This window comes from Barbatula barbatula, assembly GCF_947034865.1.
Source record: "Barbatula barbatula genome assembly, chromosome: 2".
Lineage (NCBI taxonomy): Eukaryota > Metazoa > Chordata > Actinopteri > Cypriniformes > Nemacheilidae > Barbatula > Barbatula barbatula.
In genome coordinates this window covers 30,694,189-30,715,863 of record NC_136767.1, presented here as the reverse complement: position 1 = coordinate 30,715,863, position 21,675 = coordinate 30,694,189, and the positions used below count along the sequence as shown (strand labels likewise).

General features: G+C 38.0%; 4 protein-coding genes across 4 annotated transcripts; 1 reads left to right on the top strand and 3 right to left on the bottom strand.

Moving 5' to 3' along the window:
- Window positions 1–1,167: 1,167 nt before the first annotated feature.
- LOC306903252 (uncharacterized protein) lies at window positions 1,168–1,984 on the bottom strand (the record flags this gene model as incomplete). Its single annotated transcript, XM_079472279.1, has 3 exons — window positions 1,622–1,984; window positions 1,433–1,534; window positions 1,168–1,289 (listed from the first exon to the last, which is right to left on the bottom strand). Exons 1-3 carry the CDS (start codon window positions 1,701–1,703, stop codon window positions 1,168–1,170), a joined length of 306 nt encoding a protein of 101 aa, XP_079328405.1. The 5' UTR covers window positions 1,704–1,984.
- A 1,502-nt stretch (window positions 1,985–3,486) lies between these two features.
- On the bottom strand, window positions 3,487–4,866 carry LOC306904228 (uncharacterized protein). Its single transcript, XM_079474002.1, has 4 exons — window positions 4,779–4,866; window positions 4,550–4,635; window positions 4,165–4,216; window positions 3,487–3,759 (listed from the first exon to the last, which is right to left on the bottom strand). The coding sequence occupies exons 1-4, from the start codon at window positions 4,837–4,839 to the stop codon at window positions 3,632–3,634; spliced, it is 327 nt and encodes a 108-aa protein (XP_079330128.1). The 5' UTR covers window positions 4,840–4,866; the 3' UTR covers window positions 3,487–3,631.
- An 84-nt stretch (window positions 4,867–4,950) lies between these two features.
- LOC306903243 (uncharacterized protein) lies at window positions 4,951–7,384 on the bottom strand (the record flags this gene model as incomplete). The annotated part of the gene is made up of 6 exons (XM_079472262.1): window positions 7,323–7,384; window positions 6,501–6,647; window positions 6,319–6,401; window positions 6,045–6,092; window positions 5,350–5,725; window positions 4,951–5,138 (listed from the first exon to the last, which is right to left on the bottom strand). Exons 1-6 carry the CDS (start codon window positions 7,354–7,356, stop codon window positions 4,951–4,953), a joined length of 876 nt encoding a protein of 291 aa, XP_079328388.1. The 5' UTR covers window positions 7,357–7,384.
- A 6,879-nt stretch (window positions 7,385–14,263) lies between these two features.
- On the top strand, window positions 14,264–20,771 carry LOC306903236 (leukemia inhibitory factor receptor-like). The gene is made up of 12 exons (XM_079472249.1): window positions 14,264–14,862; window positions 15,810–15,943; window positions 16,155–16,305; window positions 16,731–16,807; window positions 16,882–17,086; window positions 17,180–17,356; window positions 17,781–17,882; window positions 18,299–18,457; window positions 18,599–18,751; window positions 19,839–19,920; window positions 20,048–20,120; window positions 20,214–20,771. The coding sequence occupies exons 1-12, from the start codon at window positions 14,667–14,669 to the stop codon at window positions 20,547–20,549; spliced, it is 1,845 nt and encodes a 614-aa protein (XP_079328375.1). The 5' UTR covers window positions 14,264–14,666; the 3' UTR covers window positions 20,550–20,771.
- The last annotated feature ends 904 nt before the right edge of the window (window positions 20,772–21,675 follow it).

The following is a 21,675-nucleotide window of genomic DNA, read 5'->3' as shown; positions in this document are numbered from 1 at the left end:
TGCTATACATCACATGCTATACATCACATGCTATACATCACATGCTATACATCACATGCTATACATCACATGCTATACATCACATGCTATACATCACATGCTATACATCACATGCTATACATCACATGCTATACATCACATGCTATACATCACATGCTATACATCACATGCTATACATCACATGCTATACATCACATGCTATACATCACATGCTATATATCACATACTACATAAATACTATTTCTAAGGTTTCTTATCTTAGAAGAAAATGATCAAAAGACGGCAACGTGACTTGGGCAGCACGAGTGCCTTATCTTACTGGGTTGCTGGGTTGGTAAACTCTCTCAGGATGCCTCTTTCTGGCAAATCAGATCCATCTGTTGAATGTCCTGACAGTCGTCCTGAACCCAGGCTAGAGAAATATTCAACAAATGTTTAGCTGACTACAAAACCTTATCTATGAAGCATTTGTATTAAGACACAGTGGGGTCCAAAAGCCTGAAATAAGCCATAAAAATACTATTTCTGATCCTTCAAATTTAATAATTATTAATTGTATTATTAATATATAAATTTGAGCTTAAAATGCATTGATTACTAAATGTTTCTTATTTAAAATGTGTTATTCCAGAAATATTTATGTTACTAATAAACACTTGTCCTTTGTAATTACGACATTACATACATTTTCAATATCAGTTTTTTTTACAAACAAAAAGCTTCATTTTCATGACAAGGTTTTTCTTAGATGTTCAGTGTGATATTTGGACACAACTGTAGATGCATTATTTAAATCAGTCAAATCTTGTCAACTTACACAACGAATGCGTCGCTCCTTTGCCATCTGGGGTAAGAACTTTTATAATGACCTGCAAAGAGAAAAGGTCCGTAAGCATTTGTAAATTGATAAAACTTGAACTTACACTTGTGTTTTTTGTATAAATTTGAGCTGAATGACAAAATGTGTTTAACAGGACCTCTTCTAGTACATCAACTCAATCCGCAGACGCCATATATAAACATTAATAAAAGTGCTCTGAATCAGCACCTCAACAAATACAAGAAATAGAAAATATAGCAAAACAAACGACAACTATTTCATCTCTCATTGCATTTAAGTCACATTTCAATATATTAATCAAAACGCAATTTTCTTTCTTGTTTTAATCAGTCTACATGTTGATATCCAAAAATAACACTTACTTTTCTGCCATCAGCTATTCGAGTCATAAAAGCTCCTTTGAACAGCTGCTTTTCCTTTAGTTGATCCGTGAAATCTTCAAATGTTGCTTCAAAACATACAAAAGAAAACGTTACACAATATACACAATGCGAATGATCCTAAATGAATTCCAATAACAGTCCTGTTTCACGTTAAGAGTTCCAGATGTTGAATGTTAAACTGTATATTACACTGCCAATATTTCTTTACCTTCCTGTACTTCATTCATCCACTCGTGTGCCATCATCTCCTGCAGATCTATTCTGCGCATTGGATTTTTCTCCAGGCACTTGGTGAGGAAATCACGGCACTCTGTGAAAGAATTTACAAAAGATCATTAGTTATGCGTCTCATGTTCTCTTCATGTGGCACATTAATGTTGTCATGTATGTTTCTCACCTCTGGATAAACTGGAGTCCAGGTCTAGTGTCTTGGTCTTTTTCCCCTTCTTGGTTTTATAGGGCTCGTGCCCATGCATCATTTCATAGGCCAGTTTGCCAAGACTCCAAACTGATAATGTTCTATTCTGTTATTAACAACGTTTCTAAGGCGCAAACGCCGTAATTTACGGCGTCTGTACGTCTTGAATGGCGTAAAAACAGGCGTCATCTGAACACCAGGCGTCTGGTTGATGGCGAAATATGACCCAAACGGCTTTCCATAGTTAACCGGGCGCCTATCCACGCGTACGTTAACCGGGCGCTTATCAGAAGCGAGTTTACACGGTGTATGTGGACAACATCCAGATATATAAACATCACGTGCTATACGTCACGTGCTATACGTCACGTGCTATACGTCACGTGCTATACGTCACGTGCTATACGTCACGTGCTATACGTCACGTGCTATACGTCACGTGCTATACGTCACGTGCTATACGTCACGTGCTATACGTCACGTGCTATACGTCACGTGCTATACGTCACGTGCTATACGTCACGTGCTATACGTCACGTGCTATACGTCACGTGCTATACGTCACGTGCTATACGTCACGTGCTATACGTCACGTGCTATACGTCACGTGCTATACGTCACGTGCTATACGTCACGTGCTATACGTCACGTGCTATACGTCACGTGCTATACGTCACGTGCTATACGTCACGTGCTATACGTCACGTGCTATACGTCACGTGCTATACGTCACGTGCTATACGTCACGTGCTATACGTCACGTGCTATACGTCACGTGCTATACGTCACGTGCTATACGTCACGTGCTATACGTCACGTGCTATACGTCACGTGCTATACGTCACGTGCTATACGTCACGTGCTATACGTCACGTGCTATACGTCACGTGCTATACGTCACGTGCTATACGTCACGTGCTATACGTCACGTGCTATACGTCACGTGCTATACGTCACGTGCTATACGTCACGTGCTATACGTCACGTGCTATACGTCACGTGCTATACGTCACGTGCTATACGTCACGTGCTATACGTCACGTGCTATACGTCACGTGCTATACGTCACGTGCTATACGTCACGTGCTATACGTCACGTGCTATACGTCACGTGCTATACGTCACGTGCTATACGTCACGTGCTATACGTCACGTGCTATACGTCACGTGCTATACGTCACGTGCTATACGTCACGTGCTATACGTCACGTGCTATACGTCACGTGCTATACGTCACGTGCTATACGTCACGTGCTATACGTCACGTGCTATACGTCACGTGCTATACGTCACGTGCTATACGTCACGTGCTATACGTCACGTGCTATACGTCACGTGCTATACGTCACGTGCTATACGTCACGTGCTATACGTCACGTGCTATACGTCACGTGCTATACGTCACGTGCTATACGTCACGTGCTATACGTCACGTGCTATACGCCACGTGCTATACGTCACGTGCTATACGTCACGTGCTATACGCCACGTGCTATACGTCACGTGCTATACGCCACGTGCTATACGTCACGTGCTATACGTCACGTGCTATACGTCACGTGCTATACGTCACGTGCTATACGTCACGTGCTATACGTCACGTGCTATACGTCACGTGCTATACGTCACGTGCTATACGTCACGTGCTATACGTCACGTGCTATACGTCACGTGCTATACGTCACGTGCTATACGTCACGTGCTATACATCACGTGCTATACATCACGTGCTATACACCACAAGCTATACACCACAAGCTATACACCACATGCTATACACCACAAGCTATACACCACATGCTATACACCACATGCTATACACCACAAGCTATACACCACAAGCTATACACCACAAGCTATACACCACAAGCTATACACCACAAGCTATACACCACATGCTATACATCACATGCTATACACCACAAGCTATACACCACAAGCTATACATCACATGCTATACATCACATGCTATACATCACATGCTATACATCACATGCATATACAGCACGAGTGCCTTATCTTACTGGGTTGCTGGGTTGGTAAACTCTCTAAGGATGCCTCTTTCTGGCAAATCAGATCCATCTGTTGAATGTCCTGACGGTCGTCCTGAACCCAGGCTAGAGAAATATTCAACAAATGTTTAGCTGACTACAAAACCTTATCTATGAAGCATTTGTATTAAGACACAGTGGGGTCCAAAAGCCTGAAACAAGCCATAAAAATACTATTTCTGATCCTTCGAATTTAATAATTATTAATTGTATTATTAATATATAAATTTGAGCTTAAAATGCATTGATTACTAAATGTTTCTTATTTAAAATGTGTTATTCCAGAAATATTTATGTTACTAATAAACACTTGTCCTTTGTAATTACGACATTACATACATTTTCAATATCAGTTTTTTTTACAAACAAAAAGCTTCATTTTCATGACAAGGTTTTTCTTAGATGTTCAGTGTGATATTTGGACACAACTGTAGATACATTATTTAAATCAGTCAAATCTTGTCAACTTACACAACGAATGCGTCGCTCCTTTGCCATCCGGGATAAGAACTTTTATAATGACCTGCAAAGAGAAAAGGTCCGTAAGCATTTGTAAATTGATAAAACTTGAACTTACACTTGTGTTTTTTGTATAAATTTGAGCTGAATGACAAAATGTGTTTAACAGGACCTCTTCTAGTACATCAACTCAATCCGCAGACGCCATATATAAACATTAATAAAAGTGCTCTGAATCAGCACCTCAACAAATACAAGAAATAGAAAATATAGCAAAACAAACGACAACTATTTCATCTCTCATTGCATTTAAGTCACATTTCAATATATTAATCAAAACGCAATTTCTTTCTTGTTTTAATCAGTCTACATGTTAGCATCCAAAAATAACACTTACTTTTCTGCCATCAGCTATTCGAGTCATAAAAGCTCCTTGGAACAGCTGCTTTTCCTTTAGTTGATCCGTGAAATCTTCAAATGTTGCTTCAAAACATACAAAAGGAAACGTTACACAATATACACAATGCGAATGATCCTTAATGAATTCCAATAACAGTCCCGTTTCACGTTATTAGTTCCAGATGTTGAATGTTAAACTGTATATTACACTGCCAATATTTCTTTACCTTCCTGTACTTCATTCATCCACTCGTGTGCCATCATCTCCTGCAGATCTATTCTGCGCATTGGATTTTTCTCCAGGCACTTGGTGAGGAAATCACGGCACTCTGTGAAAGAATTAACAAAAGATCATTAGTTATGCGTCTCATGTTCTCTTCATGTGGCACATTAATGTTGTCATGTATGTTTCTCACCTCTGGATAAACTGGAGTCCAGGTCTAGTGTCTTGATCTTTATCACCTTCTTGGTTTTATAGGGCTCGTGCCCATGCATCATTTCATATGCCAGTTTGCCAAGACTCCAAACTGATGATGTTTCTGCATCGACTCTCTTGGCCTTCATGTGGCCGAGCTCGATGTCTCGACCTGTTAACATAGTTAAGAGATTTTCACAGTTTAGCCCGACAGTGAGATATCAGTCTCTTGTTGGATTAGAGAATATCTATTGGATATGTCATGGCACCCAACCCACAGTCAATTCCAACAGTGTTATTGTTGCAGCACTAAGCTTGGATGTGATGTACATAATGTTCAAAACTTTGTGAACGGATCACAGCACACAAGTGCTCACACTTACCCTTGAATGTGCGGATTTCTTCGAGGGAGGGGAGGAATTCCTTACGGCCAAAGAGGTTTAATTTGAGCAGCTTTGTCTTCTTGTCTATATAGAATTTCCTGGGCCCGATCTTCTGGTGAGAAACGCCGTGGTCCAGGGTGTGTTTTACACCTTCAACTGCCTGCTTGAATAAGACGCGTGCTTCCGCTTCAGGCAGAAATCCCCCGCTGTTCTTCATGTGTTTCTTCAAGCTTGTGGATGGATTTTCATACACCAGGATGATTTTCCTTTTCTGCTTGAACCAGCGATGCAACGGTTGAACGTGCGGGCTTCTCTCTCGTCCTGACACCATCACATTAACAACCACTTCTTCATCTAATAACCTGTAGAAGCCAGGCTAGAGAAAATGTTAAACAAACAAATGGTTAGCTGTCTAAGGACAATCTTTCATTTCTATGTAGTGTTTGTATTAAGATACAGTGGGGTCCAAAAGTCTGACAAAACGAATACAAATATTTTTAATTTACGAGATATTTTGATCTGAATGTGTTACTAATAAACACTCGTACATTATAATTAAGACAAGGATTACTATGCATTTTCACAAACAAAAAGCTTCACTTTCATGTTCAGGTTTTCCTTCGATTTTCAGTGTGACATTTGGACTGCACTGTAAATTACATTACTTTGAATCTTGTACAATCTTTTCTACTTACACATCTAATGTCGTAATCTTCATAGCTGAACAAAGCATTGACGAAGACCTGCAAAGAGAAAAGGTATCAAGCATTTGTAAAATGATCAAATTTGCGCTCACACCGCACACGTGACATCTATATAAACATTCATAGCAGTGCTCTGCATTAACAACTACAACAAATGTAAGAAATTCTTAATAAAACTGCGAAAATATGTTTTAAGTCGTATTTCAATATTAATCAAAACTCTAATGTTTTATTCGGTGTACACGGCTAGGAAAATGACACTTACTTCTTGGCCATCAGACCTCCGATGAGCCACATGAACTCCGTTTTTCACCTTCCCTTGTATATCATACATGGCTTTGAATGGAACTGAAAAACACAAAATAAAATGGTTAATATACACAATGCTAGTTGTCCAAAATGAATCCCATACATATGATGACAATCTATCATTAAAAGTGGACTCACCTTTAGTTGGCCCAGTCAAATCGAACTCGGGCATGACAGGCAGTGGGTCATACACCCGAGGCTTCTCTCTAATGCCCAGAGCTTCTTTAAAGGCAAACCACTTATTTCTGAAGCAGAAACGTAGTTTTCTAGTTGATGGATACTCATCTGAAAGAGAGAGAAAAACACCTTATGACTAAACATCAAAATAAAGGATGGCAATCATTTACAGCTTTAGTTTACAACGTTGAATTCAACAAACAAGCTTAATGTTGACAAGTAAACAGTTGATTATAATGCATTGAGTCATTATTTGATTACAGATGAGCTTGACTCAAATGAACATATATATTTGGAAAAACATGTTCAAAACTCTTGTTTTAAGAGCATAAACAACACATGGAAAAACTTAATGCGGCTGATTCACACATGAAGGGATTCAAAGCAAATAAAGCTTCTGCATGTTTGTGTTTTTGCTTTACAAACAATAAACAAGTTAAAACGGACTTAAGAGCTGTAACAAACAGGCCACGCCCATTACATTTGTTTTGGGATAAAACTGTGGCGATGGCGATAACTGCATTTCTTAACAAAATATCTCAACACGACAGATTTAAGCAGTTTTGCTTTCACACGTTAAAATGTCAGTTTTACTCTCAATGTAACCGAAATAAAGTTAGCATACAACGCTAATGTGAAATGCGCGGCAGTTAACGTTACATTTGATATTTTTATAAAGCCAAACATTTGGCGAACTCCTCGATTACACGAGCCAAACAGTCTTCAAATGTTTGCAAAAGTTTCATGGAAGTTCAATAAATAGTTCAATAAATAGTAACGAACCGAACACAACGCGGTTCATCTCGATGTTCGCCATTTGTCACCAGTAGAGATCTCGTCTCGAGCGCTGCTAAGAACTGAAGAGTCGAAGCTCAGCGCGTCTATATAAATGCCTCTGATGACGTCATAACGAAATGTTACAAGCGCGAGTCACGAGCTCTTAAAGAAACAGGGGTTGTTTTTTTTCATAGACGCTGTAAAACTAAGTGTTTGTGTTTATGGTTTTCGAGTTATGATGTTTTAGTTCACGTTTGCTATATGATGTGGAATTACTTTACCCGCACGAAGGCTTATCACGCGCCAAACGGGTGACAGCTGGTAACTATGGTAACGTTGGTCGGCTAATATTATACTAGTTTATGGTAAATCCTTAGAGAGCAAAAATGTGTTTTATGTGCAATATATGTATCTACGATGAGTTTGGTTTCATAATGAGAAAACTCCGTTTTTAAATTAGTTATAAATCATGTTTTTCATTATTGTTGTGTTTTTATTGTGTTTTATTGTGTAGTTGGCTGAATTTATTTAGTTATTATGGCTTAACAAACCAACTGCAGTTTGATTGATATTCATTGGAATGCACAATAATAATAAAAAAAAATTTACATTTGTGAATGAAAGTTATGAATGAAACTCTTCATATATTAAACATATTTAGTTACATTTTTGTATTTTTAATTTTATGCATACGGTTCTCTCATATATGTTTCCTGTAAATCTGCTTCGCAACAATATAATAAACAAATATATCAAATTGAAAAAGTCTTTAAACACAGTTTGGATGTATGTTATCACTCCCGGACACAGATGGCTGACAAACACATATTTGTTTTAATTTAACTCATTGGATTGAACTTGTACAGTGTGATTTCTTTACAACAGTTATTCACTAAATGGCTAAATTAAGCCCCTTTGTTACAGAACAAATAACTATAGATCACATTTATGGGCTTTAAAATAAAAGTTCTCCATCAACACCATGGAAATAACAAAAATTACCCATCAGGCAATGCAAAGCGGTTCTCAAGTTTAAAGTGTTTCAAAAGCCATGTTGTATCTCAACAAATCCCTTTCTCATTGTTCAGGATCAAGCTATTGTACCATCGAACATGTGACGTAGTTACAAAAAAGTGAAACCGTGTATTCTGTAAAAAAGGAAAATGATGGCACTTATTCATTCTGACCATTTAATGCTGTTCCAAAAACCACAAGTCCAAGAATCCAATAAAACATCATTACACAGATATCTGTGGATTACATCAGACAGAAAAGCAGTGTTCTCATTGTTGCCGTGTTGTGAATTATCCGTGTCGTGCCATATCGTGGCAGAAAAAGTTGTTGTTTCCGGTGCACAGAAGAGACCAGACATAGCGTGTGAGTTTAGAAACATTACAAACGTCTCGCTAGTTTTTGAGGTTATTTCACAGAAGAGTGCAAAAGAGACACAAGTGCGTGTTCTGTACCAGCTTTACCTACAAACACTCATGACATGACAATCAAAAGACACAGAATCTGATTCATCACTGATTTTCACAATCTATACTCAATATCACTGTTCTGTCATCAAATCACAAAGAAATAACTCCGATGGAAGCTGAGATGTGCATGAACTGAGAGCAACTCCTAGATTCAGATTGGCCCACATTAGACTCTTTTCTTCAAAGTCATCTTGTCTCCTGATGAAAGTGTTATCTCTGTCCGTCTCTTATCTCATTCAACACTAGACAAACTCATTCCTGTCTCAAACTCTCACAGCAGATATTATAAAGCCTCGGGCGAGAAGTCCTGAGGTTCACCATGTTCAACGGCGAACAGACTTGGCATGTCACTCCTGAAAAGGTAAAGCAAAAGTTTAAACCAGTAGATGTTTCCTATCAAATGAGAAATATCTACTGCGGAGGAGAACCCATCCCACACAGGACATCTGAACAAGATAAAGGCTAAAAGATTACATTTGATTATTGAAGTCAAAGGCTATGGACCAGAATTCCTACCTGTAGTCATATCGGCACGCTAAAAGACCTGCACCCTGCCATTACCATCACTATAATCATTTATACTGTTCACTTCACCGTGCTTCAAATAACACTGTACATGAAGTACATCAGCAACTTTAAAACTGTTACTTGAGTCCTTTTCCCATAAAGGCATATTCACTTTCCTCGTGTTGGATACGTCATACTACGCTGACTTACAATCTGACAGTCTCACAGCAATAAATCCTGAAATGCTCTCTGATGGTCATGATAATAGTGTTGTTTACAGTCAAAGAAACGCATTTAATTTACAATCGTGCATCATCCACAATACTTCTGCGGGAGAAAAGAATCCAAAATGCAACTAAATCCACTAAAAGAGGTCAACAAATCAATATCCTCTCAGAGCCGTGTGTGTTTAGATCAATGGGTCACATCTGTTCTCTAAATATGATGGTTGAACAAACAGAATGACTGAACACAAACATGAGCTGCATTTCTCCTTCAATCCACAATCATTTTGATGACGTGTTATCACTAAAGATCAAAGGTCATTCCACTTAAAGAGATGAAGTTGCTTTTAATAGAACAAGTTTTTCTTTACCGTTTTGAAATATACTTTATTATTAAAAACGCAAAGCCCCCTCCAACCAAAAAACAGCTTCTTCATTCCTATAGAGCATTTCACAAGACGTAAAAAACACTAGTACCAAAGCACTTCCTGTTTCCGTTGTTTAGATGTTTTATTTCACATACAGATCATTAAGTCGTATACCGTATACAATTTGATTCAGTTTTCTGTAAAACAAAAACAACTTTACATAATTTCTTTTGGGGTGTTTTTCCTCAGGTTTCATGACATTGAGTCTATTTTCAGAATTGTCCTGTGTCGTGTGTGTGTGTGTGTGTGTGTGTGTGTGTGTGTGTTGACTTGGTTATAGATGGTGATAGATGTGAACACATGGTTAGGAAACATGTAATGTGTTCTGACACAAAGAACAAGAGAACCAAAGTCTAACACACACAATCATATAGATACACATGACAAACCTTACCTTAAAATAATATATCTTAAAATATACCAGAGCCATTGATTTGTTACAAGATGCACACTTGAAAAGTTTTTGTAAAACAGTCTAGATTGAACGAAGGCTATTCCCAATATGAGATAAATTTTGGGGGGAACTGTGTCCAGTGTTTTGTCCATTAGGGGCTTCTAAAACAAAATGATAAAACGGTCAGTTCTGGTCCTTTATTCTGATTGGCTGAGCAGAGTGTTATGAGCTGTTATAAAATATCCAGATTAATAAATGCTGGCTGCATTACATAGCCTAAATATCACTTATTTACTTTATTTCATGAAACCTTGCTAAGCATATGGAATAACCGCTTCTTTGCAATAAGCCCTAAGAAGCAGTGGGCTACAAGTGTATTTATAACAGCTAAGAGTGTTTTAGGCCCTGTTAAAAAAACAGGTGGAAGATGTGAGGCTTTAGTTAACTGGAGAGAATCGCTGGTTTGGTACTAAAAAAGTTTATTAATAAATATGATCATCATTTATTGTGTTATTAATAGAAACCCCTACAATAACCGCCCGCACCTGCAGAGTGTTGCTAAGGCGTTGCTAAGGTGTTCTGGGAGGATGTTGTCTGACCCGGGTCATACTAAAGTCTCTGCAATCGGCTAAGTATCTGTAATGTCTCTTATAATGGCCACTTTCAGTTTAACCAGACACACTTTTGACGTTAAGCGATGAAGCTCAAATTGGTCGCGCATGCGCATATTCAAACATGGCGCCGAAAATCACGTGACCGACGCCATTGACGTTTCTTCCGACATCAAAATAAAGGTTAAAGAAAATAAAGCGTTTAAAGTTAAGTTAAAAAATTCAATACAGACAAACAAAAATAATAATAACAATTTATAATGTTTGTGTCACCAGTATCGAGTACATAACAGAAGAATGGGATGAGCATGTTTATGAGCCTTTGCTATTTCGCCGAATTTACCTAATAAGTATTTACATGTTTTATGTATTTAGTTTTATAAACTATGTTTTTTATTCAAACATATTTAATGACACATTCAAATCTAAACGTATAATTAAACAATTAGATACATTATGAATGATCAAATAATTGATTTAATAATTAAGGTAAAATGTAAACCTTTAACTTTGTTCATTCGTGAGATCTGTGGGTTGTTTGTTGGTATTTTCATGAGTTTAATGGATGATGTATTAATATTCTTCAAACGCATTTCCATTAATGACCGGTGGATGGAGCTCTTCGTTTATATAAAGGATCCATATAATAGCGTTGAGTTTAAAAGCATATCAATGATCGACACCAGAATATAATAACATTCAACACCAAACAATAAACATCATTGAAACACTTTTCTGACTCATACAAAGTGATATCAATGTGATTCCACAGGCATTATGGCTTTAATGTAAAGAGCAGACAGCAGGAGGCGGAGAAAGTGACACATTGAACAGAAGAGCAGAGATGAATCCAACATGAGGTCTTGTACATCCACCGAGATGATTTACTCTTGGACAAACATACTTATGTTCATCATCATCTTTCAACATGTTAAGAGATGTGATTCTTCAGGTCAGATGAATTTATTGCTGTTTTATATCATTTGTTTTTCTTATGTCCATTCTGCTTAAAAAATACTCATTTTAGTTCTTTTGTCAAGTTGCTTTTCTTCAAACATTGTTTGTATTAATGTTTACATTCACACTAAATATGTAAAGCACCAGGACTAGCGATGTAAAGCATTATTTATGTTACATATTTCGATGATGTTCTTGTAGATGACATCACTGTGCCGAACATCTTCAAACTTCGGGCTTTGGACATGTGGAGACTGGAGATGAAGACGAGTGAAGAACATAGAAATCAGACGTATAAAATACAAGTTGGTCGCACAAAAAACATGGAAACTATCGACAGAGTGAGTTTAACCGTCCCACTGCCTCCTGACACAGAGTTTTGTGTTTTTATTCGTATGGACAGTAATGATTTTCTGTGCATTGACAGATGTCATTGAATGCTGTTGCTGACACAGTGATCTGGACGTCACAGATACCGCTGAACTGCACAGATCATTCTGTGAGAATAAGACGCATCTCTGATAACTCAACACTTGGATCCTGGAGCGCATGGAAAACTCACTATGGTGGGGAATTTAAAATCAGTTTTCTGTGCTGATAATAATGTGCGTCACATCCCAGCTGAAAAAAATGTTCACAGTGAGAGCTGTATTGGTTTTAAAGGAAGCTTTAATGGTATCTGGGGGTCTCTACTGGTAGTGTGTTGTGTTCTATTGGTGGGATTTTATTGGGTGGATGAGAACCTATCAACACCATTGAATCCTACAGGAATAAAACACATATTACATTAAGAAATGTTGTTCTGGTTTTAATGGTAAACAACTGATGGTTCATAATGGTGTTTGAAATGGAATCCGTGTTAACTACATTTGATATGTTTTTGTATATATTGTATATAAATAATATATTTTTAGTATTATTAATACGCTTAAAAAAAGGTTGGGTTGTTTCAAACCGAGTTTGGGTCAAATACAGACATTTTCAATGTTCATTTTCTAATCTCTCTCACGTACCTTCTCTGGATCGGATCTGCCCGCTGCTACAAGATCTGTAGATTCTCTTCCACCAACACCTGACCGATCAGTTCTGACTTCAATCTCTTTTTTACTCTTTAAAACTAAAACAAGAATACTTCTGTCTTTTCTCTGTATACTGTGGTAGGCGAGACCAGCTTTTATATTGCACTTGTGCTTTTTGTTTTCCTTATTTTGTTCCAATTGCTTCCGTTGTTTACCCGTCTGTAAGTCGCTTTGGATAAAAGCGTCGGCTAAATGTAAATGTCCATAAACCATATTTTACCCAAAGGGTTCAAACAAACCAGACTTTTTTAGCACTAAACCATATTTGACTTCTGATGTAACGTTGTAGGATATGAACTTCTTCTTTTTGTCATTTACATGGTTCATGTCTGTTGTGAGCCTCTCAACTGTCAGGGATGAATAAGCTTTTTTTGTCGACCCGCCTCACACAAAACTAAGCTGGTTGTCTTTTTAGATTGTTAGAATCACACAATGATCCCGTGAGCTATCAGATACACCTTGAGCTCCTAACAGGCCTATTGAGAGTCAGTTTAGTAAAACTTCAATAGTACTATTGAGCTCAGTTTGAGACATTATTGAGATCTCTTCTGATGGAGACATTTGTGAGATTTTCTCAGGAGAAACATATGAGATGCAGATGAGTTTTAAGCAACATTTTCCATTTGCTTTCCATTAAATCCTATTCACATCAATGAGAAAGAATTGAGATATTAAAAAGATGTGATGAGTTCATGTCTGTGGTTTATCCTACAGTAGTTCTTTTCTATTGGCTTGTGTTGTAGGGGATGAGAACTTGTCTCGAGATGTCAAGATGTATCCAAAGCACCAGGTGCTGAAAGAAGGATCCACTTTGCTGTTCTGCTGTGTTTATTCAGAAGATGCTCACATCACGGATATCTTTTTCAACAAAACCCAATACAAAGTCATCAACATAAGCTCACGGGTCAAAGCCATTCGAGTGGAAAACATCAACGCCACAAACCTGTACGGTGTCAGTTTTAACTGCAGTAAAGAGAGTTCTGGGGTCGCTTTGAACTTTGTCACCTGTAAGTACCTTTTTAAATAAATCATATAAAAATGATATTATTCCTCGTAAACGCCTAAATATATGTAGACACGTTAACATCTAACCATTACCTTTACAGTAAGAAAGGTTTTGTCTTCACTTTTTTTAACAACTGGTTTAATAATTTCTTATCTAATGCAACAGCATTCATGCGTTTTGAAGTGTCACTGAATGTGCAGTAACTTTTGTGCTCACTGCATTTACGAAACACTTCACTTGACTTTTATTTCCTTCTTTAGTCCCTCCTGAGAAACCTCATCGTATTCGATGTGAGACCACAGACATGAGAAACATCACCTGCACATGGAAAGTACGCAGAGCTCCAAACCTCGGCGGAAGCCGCAAAAGGAAGTACAGATTACTTATCAGCTGACTCAGATTTCATCACGGTTCACAAAAACACATTCTAGCAAAGACGAAACGCACCCTGATCCAGTTATCTGTTGTTTTTCATCATGATAGATATGAATCATTTAAAAGAGCGTGCAAGGCTGTAAAATGAATCATTTCGAGTTAGTCTTTTACATGTATGCACTTGGCAAACGCTTTTACCTAAAGTGACGACTGAGTAAGTTATATATTCATCAGTACGTGTGTGAATCAACCCCACAACCTTAATGCTGCTCGAGCTTCAGTCCAATAATGGTTATTATCTATGACTTTGTTTTTGAGAACAGGGACTCTGAGGTTGTCACGTGTAGTCTGGAGAACAGTCATCTTCTGGTCTCCTGCAGTTTTCCAGTCATCCAACAGCAGGTCACTTACAGCATCACTTTATGTGTCACAAACAGTTTGGGGCGAGAGAGTGAACACTACATATTCAACATCACAGACACAGGTGAATATGATTTTAACTTCATCCAAACTGTTCATGATCCGGCACTGATATTCTTATAAATTCATGAAATGTGGATATTGTGATACACATCGGACCGGGGACGTGTTTGTATTTCCTTCAGTTTCTATGAGACTGTTTTTAGTAGAAAGCCGATCATTTGTTAAACCCACATCTGTCAGCTATCCGCCTACACTTCTGTAACATGTGTATGTAGGATAATATACGCACACTTTATACACTTTATACAAAGTCAACTGACCCATAACAGGGGACGGTTGCAACATTCATTAATATGTAATAAAACTATTGTATAACATCATTTTGATATTTCTTTATTTTATTTGTGAACAAACAGGGTCTTTAAAAAGTGAAACTGGCAAAATATTTTAAATAAAAGAACAAGATACTGAAAATGTACTGAAATACTTGTGCGCACTGAACTGAACTCTGTTTTTTTGTTCGTGTGTGAAGAGTTCAATTGACTCTCTAAAGTAAAGAGTAACAAACCATGAGCATCATACACCAGCTCATTCCTGACCGGAGGAATAAACCATGCAGCAACCGTCCCTTGTCGTTTACATCACATTTACATTTATGCATTTGGCAGACGCTTTTATCCAAAGCCACTTACATTGCATGATACTATACATGTGTTTCTGAGGACGTGCAATCCGTGGGATGAACCCATGACCTTTAGCACCATCCTCTGACCTCTGAGATACAGGAAAGTCTCCCCGACATACACAATATAATATTATTCACAGTCACAGTGTATGTAAAATGTAAAAGAATGATGTTTGCACAGCTTTTCTCAGTTGAATGAATCTCCTCGTTTCTTATCAAGGAACATGTTTAGCTTGATAGTTTGAAAGAACGCAGGTTTCTATTCATATGAGAAGTATCAAAGGTATCAAAAAATATAATTTATGAATATAAATGTGTTCCAGTTTTTCCATTCCCTGAGCGTTCTGAAGTGACGGCCGGTGTGTTGGATGCTGTGATGGACTTACAGTTGAACGGAAGCTTTAAAGGTCTCTCCATTACTTGTCAGATTGAAGTGGAGCCAGGAGGGATGACACAGGTAAAACATCTCATCGTGTGTTGACCGTCATATCATTCTCATCAAAATTACGACAGGAAGCAGTTTCCTGTTCGGCTGAGCGTGTGAAACCTCTTGTGAAAACCAAACCTCAGAGCAAAAATGAACCTTTTTCCCCCCGTTTGTTTTGTACGTCTCTAGTAACGTCCAGTGTCAGCGGTCCAATGATGTGTTCTTTGTTCTGTACCAACAGGAGTTACAGATGAAAGGTTCAGATTCGCTTCAGCATTTCACATTCGAGATACAGAAACTGCAGCCCAGCGTGAGATACAACGCTAGGGGTCGCTGCGCCACACAGGACAATGACTGGGGCCGATGGACACCTTCCAGAGCCTTTCTTACAGGTAGAAGTTATGAAGCACTGTTACTTAGGTCTGTAAAAATACACTCCGCTCACAATTCAATACAATATATAATCCTAGAGTCACAATATGATAGAAACACACCACTTATAACAATTGTAAGATGCCCTGTAGAGACAAATATGAATGGAATTGACATTCAAACGACCAAAACATTATAAACACATTTGAAAAAGCAGAAATAAAAACATTATTAACACTGAGTCTCTATCATTTATAATATTGACTCGGCATTACTTTTATTACTGTTCATAAACGGATCAAAACCACTGATGTGTTAACTTGAACGACCCAAACAATATCCCAGATTGTGAAACCTTGACCCGACCTCCGACATGATGACCTCATCGCTTCAAGAACCAGCGCTGTATGTTTTACACAAGCATGTAAATCTAGTTTCTGGACAGGGCCTTTGGTGACGGTGGACGTGTGGAGGAAAATCAGAAACGGTCCGGTTCGCACCGTCACACTTCTCTGGCGCACTGTATGTTTCTGTTTCTTAACCTTTGAACCCAACATACACTGACATTATCACGCACTCAACTTCATGTTTCTCAGGTCCAAAGCAATCCAGAAGTGTATATTGAGGCCTATGAGGTTTGTGAAAACCACACAGATCCACAGAGCGATAAGTGCATCAATGTCACACAGACACGTGTGGATTTACCCGTTGATGTCCACGTGTGTGACCTCACGGTGCGGGCGGTCTCTCAGACGGGTTTATCTGTACCATCACAGATAACTATTCCTTCAGCGTATACAGGTAAACATACGTTTCTTTCTTTACGTTATCATACAGCGTTTAAGGTACAATCTGTAGTTCATTTTGTGCATCCCAAACATGCTGTTCCTGCAGAGGCTGTGATGAATGAGAAGAGGATTGTGGGTAACGCAGAGGGATTTCAGCTCTACTGGACGAGGAGATCGGCCTCCACGTGCGACTACATCGTAGAGTGGTGCATGCTGGGAGTCGCTTGCTCCTTACAGTGGAGAAAAGTCCCGGTTAACCAGACTTACTTATCACTCGAAGCAGGTTAGATGTGTTTTCATGTGATGTCTCATAGTACACATCCGTACGAACACCATCACGACACAAGTCACAACACAATCTCAACATTCTGTCAACGTCTACAGACATTTTTGTACCGTAAAATGACCGTAAATCTTTTGATTCTTCAAACTGTCTCCACCAAACTTGGCACCATCCATCTGCCCTTTCTAACTTTTGTTTTCTACCTGAGGCTTGTTTTTAGACTCCAATATACATTTGAAATCCTTTAAGATTTTTGTCTTTCCTCTGCCGCCATCAAATCTAAATTCTCCTTATTTAAACTTCACGCAAGAAAGACAAAATAAAAGTTTGGCATCACAACTACAAGTCATTGAAATCACATGTTAAATGTTTATTAATTTCCATGATTGTTCAAGATGACTGTACAATAAGATTGTTTTTCTAGAGTATTTCAGACCCGGTGTTAGATACGCTTTTACTGTCTACTGGTGTAACGCAGAAGGACACAGACCTCACGAGAAACTCATCGGATACTTGGAAGAACAAAGTAAGAAACACACACATCCTCCTTTTCCTGCTCTACACATTGTGTTAAGAAATGTCACTGAAACATTGCTCAACATGTGCGACCTCAGAGAAGCTTTTTATTTGGTGGCCAGAGAAAGTTCAGAGGTGTAAAATGAATGAAATCTGGATTTGGGTAAATCTGATGAGAAATGTTTAAGTTCATATTGAGATATTCAATAATAATGACTTTGGGTTACAGACTTGACAAATCTGAGCTCAGTTTGACATCTCTTCTCAAACTCTAATGACAGAGACATTCTGACTCTTTTTTTCAAGAGAAATATCTGAGACACAGATGAGACTTAACAAAAGTTTGCTCTCCATTTGATCTCAGGGATTTCTGCAGGAGAAATAAACGAGAGATTAATCTGTGATTTGTCTTTCTGACGGGTGAAGAGCCCACGCAGGGCCCCACACTGGACCCTCATCCAAGCGTAACGTGGTCTTCTGTGACTCTAAGATGGAGTTTCAATGAGGACGACCCGACTCACACCGCATTCATCACAGGATATGAGATTACAGTACATGATGAGTTAGATGGTGATATTTCCCGGAGTAAGTGTTCAAAATGACTCAACCAGTTTCTGTTATGTTCTTAGCTTTATAAACTGATCTATTATATATAGAAACTTTATAGGTAAGATTGATGCAACTGTGCTGTCAAAGTTGTTATATTACTGTTTTGTGTTATCGCAGGTTCTCACAGACAGATGATAAATAAACCCCACAGTAAATCTTTTACATTCAGTGATCTTAAGGAAGACCGGTCGTACACGTTTCATCTGTCTGCGTGTTCATCGGCGGGCTGTGGACCAGAGACCTCCACCACCATCACAACCAGAACAAACTGTGAGCTTAACCCCTGTAGAAAAATCACATTCAATCTGATGAACTGGTTTCAGATGAACACTTAAAGATTCTGTCTGGGTTTAAAATGTTTATAATGGTGACAGACTATATTGAGTTTTAAACTACACCGTTCATCTCAAGTCTCGTGTGACACGAGACAAACTACATTAACAATTATCACCTGCATCATTCCGCAGATATAAAGCCCAAAATCATATTAACATTGCAATTCCACCAAAATAACTGCTTATTTGATTTCTTTTCCGACCATTTTATTTTTTGGAGAATTATTATGAAATATTATGAAATAAACAATAAAAACCAAACTGAGCAAACCATGCATTGCGCCAAAAAAGTTTTCAAAGAGCGAGTTGATCTGTTTGGTGAGAGCACAGAACATGTTATGGAGATTTATAAAGGGAGGTGTCATCACCATATAAGCTTTATTGGAGCCGTTTCCTAATGCAAATGAACGTGAACGAGCATGGTGCTTTAAGTCCCCGTGAACCAGAAGTTGAGATCATTTTACTTCCGTATGTTGACATTTTTGTCACAAGAAACAAGAAAAATAGTGTCTGCGTCATTTATCTTTCTCTGCGATTTCATTGGATGTTTAAAAACCGCCTTTGCATTTGGAAATGGCAGCAGATTGACAGTGGAAGGGGAGGAGTTAACGGATGCTCCACCCAAGCAGTCTAACATACGTCATTTAAGATGAATAGTCACTACAGGACGGAAGTGCATTATGATATTTTAACTAAAGATGATGAATTTTAAAAGAGAATGACCCACATTGATAAACCTTTTACTATAAAAGCTGCAATATTTTGTGGAAAATTGAAATTGTCATTTTTTATTTCACTGGGACTTTAAGAACATGTGGGATTTATCATCAATGATTCATTACGGGTGTGCGTAAGAACCACGCAAGCAAATTTGATAAATACAGTTTTTTTTGTACGTAGGCACATTGTAATTTTCATTCGTAGGACAAAATATAAAACCTTTTCTACTCACTGTTGATAAATGAGACTCCTGGTTTAGTGTAAATATGTCTATATTTGTGTGATAATTCTTCTGTCAACAGATTATCTGCTGTCAGCTAAGATTTTAGTTTCGCTCCTGGTGTTGGTCGGCTGTTGCATTTGTCTGTGTTATTGCCAGAAAAAGTGAGTCTTCTAATATATTTAAAGAACATCATTTGAATATCATCACATGTCCTGCGATTGAATGCAGCACTTACTATTGTTTTCTTCTCTTCATCATGTTGACGTTTCAATGTTTCATCTTTTCCAGACTGAGAGAAATTCATGAAGAATTCAGATTTCTGCACATAAAAGCGCTGGACCTGGATGAAGATCTTTATGACGTAATTCATAACTATAAACATATTTTAATGTAACTCATGCTTGTTATTTCTAAGCTTCAATGTCACTGTTGCCATGTTGTTGTTTTTTTCAAGGCGAGTGAAAAGATCCGTACATTCAGTATAGAGGAGTGTCATTGGTGTGATGTTGAGGTTTTAGACGCCCATCACAGCACCATGATACAGAACACACGGCTGACCGACACTGAGGATCTGAATCATCTGTTCATTTCTCATAAAGTCACAGTAACGTCCTCCCACCAGCTCACTACAGGAATATGGGACAGTCAGAACACAGATCTCACAAACTTCACTTATGTGTCTTCTGAACAGCAGGATTTATCTGATAAGATGTTTGAGACGGATGAAAAAGTGCAGGAGGCCAAGAACTCTGTGTTTATAAGTGATTACGTCACATCTCAAGCATTCTGAAACATTTATAATGTGATCACTTCAACCAGAGCTGTACAAACCTTTCATAAAGTTCAATCTGAGGCAATGAAATAATCGCATTATAACATTTGCTTTAGAAGAAGAATTTATTGTTTGTTTACTTAAAGTATTTTTATGACATTATAGGTGGTAGTTTTGAACAAATATATCAATATTCTAAACTACATAAACAGATTGAATTAACAGCACTAGTTTAACATGTAAAGCAGCCCATCTGTCATGATTCTCGAGTGGTGAGACACAGAGAGAGGACCCAGGTGCAGACAGCGGGTAAGGGGTTAACATATATTTAATAAATAATAAAACAAAGACCCACGTGGAGGTAAAAGAACAGAACATGGGTACAATAACAAAACAAGACTAAAATAAACTATGAACATGAACATCAAAACTACACTAGACTGAACTAAACTAACAAGACACGTGAACTCACCACACAAACCACAATGAACCAGCACAAGACAGAAGACACAAGGGCATTAAATAAGGGAGCAAATCAAGAGGGAAACAGGTGTAGGCAATAATCAATAACGAGGTAACAAGAGGATGGGAACAATGACGAGACCGGAGAGAGTATGGAAGGCCATAAGAACAATAATTGTCTCTCTCCACATTTAACATGAGGTTATGTCATGATCCTGCCACTAAACCAAGAGAAACATGACATGATGCAGCAGAATCATGACACAACACATGTGTAATGCCATCAGATGTTCAGTTTGATCCTCGTGATATCTGCCACTGCGCTGCATGTTTCTGTGAGGTGCCTCATATACTCCATTCATTCTGCAAAGCTTTATGAAATCTTCAATCTAACAATAATCTAACAATAACTTTGTTTTTCTAAACGTGTTTTTAAACATTCTCAATGTGCATAAAGAGTATACTCATATATTTCTATCAGTTCATTTATTTATAGAGCACACGACTGACCAAAGTCAGTCTAGACCTCAGACTAAAAAACAGCAATAAAAGCAAATACAATAAAAAAACTGAAAATCAACATCCTTAATGGTGGGCCAGATCGAATAAATACGTTTTTAGACGTGATATGAAAATGAAAAAAGAGGGGGTCACTCTGACCTCTAGTGTTCCAAAGCATAGG

Bases quoted from the DNA above. Each gene is read 5' to 3' on its own strand.
- LOC306904228 (XM_079474002.1), bottom strand. From the start codon at position 4,839: ATGCGCAGAATAGATCTGCAGGAGATGATGGCACACGAGTGGATGAAT. The intron at 4,636-4,778 runs GTAAAGAAATAT...TATGTTTTGAAG, and splicing joins GATGAATGAAGTACAGGAAG to CAACATTTGAAGATTTCACG. The intron at 3,760-4,164 runs GTAAGTTGACAA...ATATTTCTCTAG, and splicing joins AGGAGCGACGCATTCGTTGT to CCTGGGTTCAGGACGACCGT.
- LOC306903236 (XM_079472249.1), top strand. From the start codon at position 14,667: ATGGTTATTATCTATGACTTTGTTTTTGAGAACAGGGACTCTGAGGTT. The intron at 17,357-17,780 runs GTTAGATGTGTT...TTGTTTTTCTAG, and splicing joins TTACTTATCACTCGAAGCAG to AGTATTTCAGACCCGGTGTT. The intron at 19,921-20,047 runs GTGAGTCTTCTA...CATCTTTTCCAG, and splicing joins CTGTGTTATTGCCAGAAAAA to ACTGAGAGAAATTCATGAAG.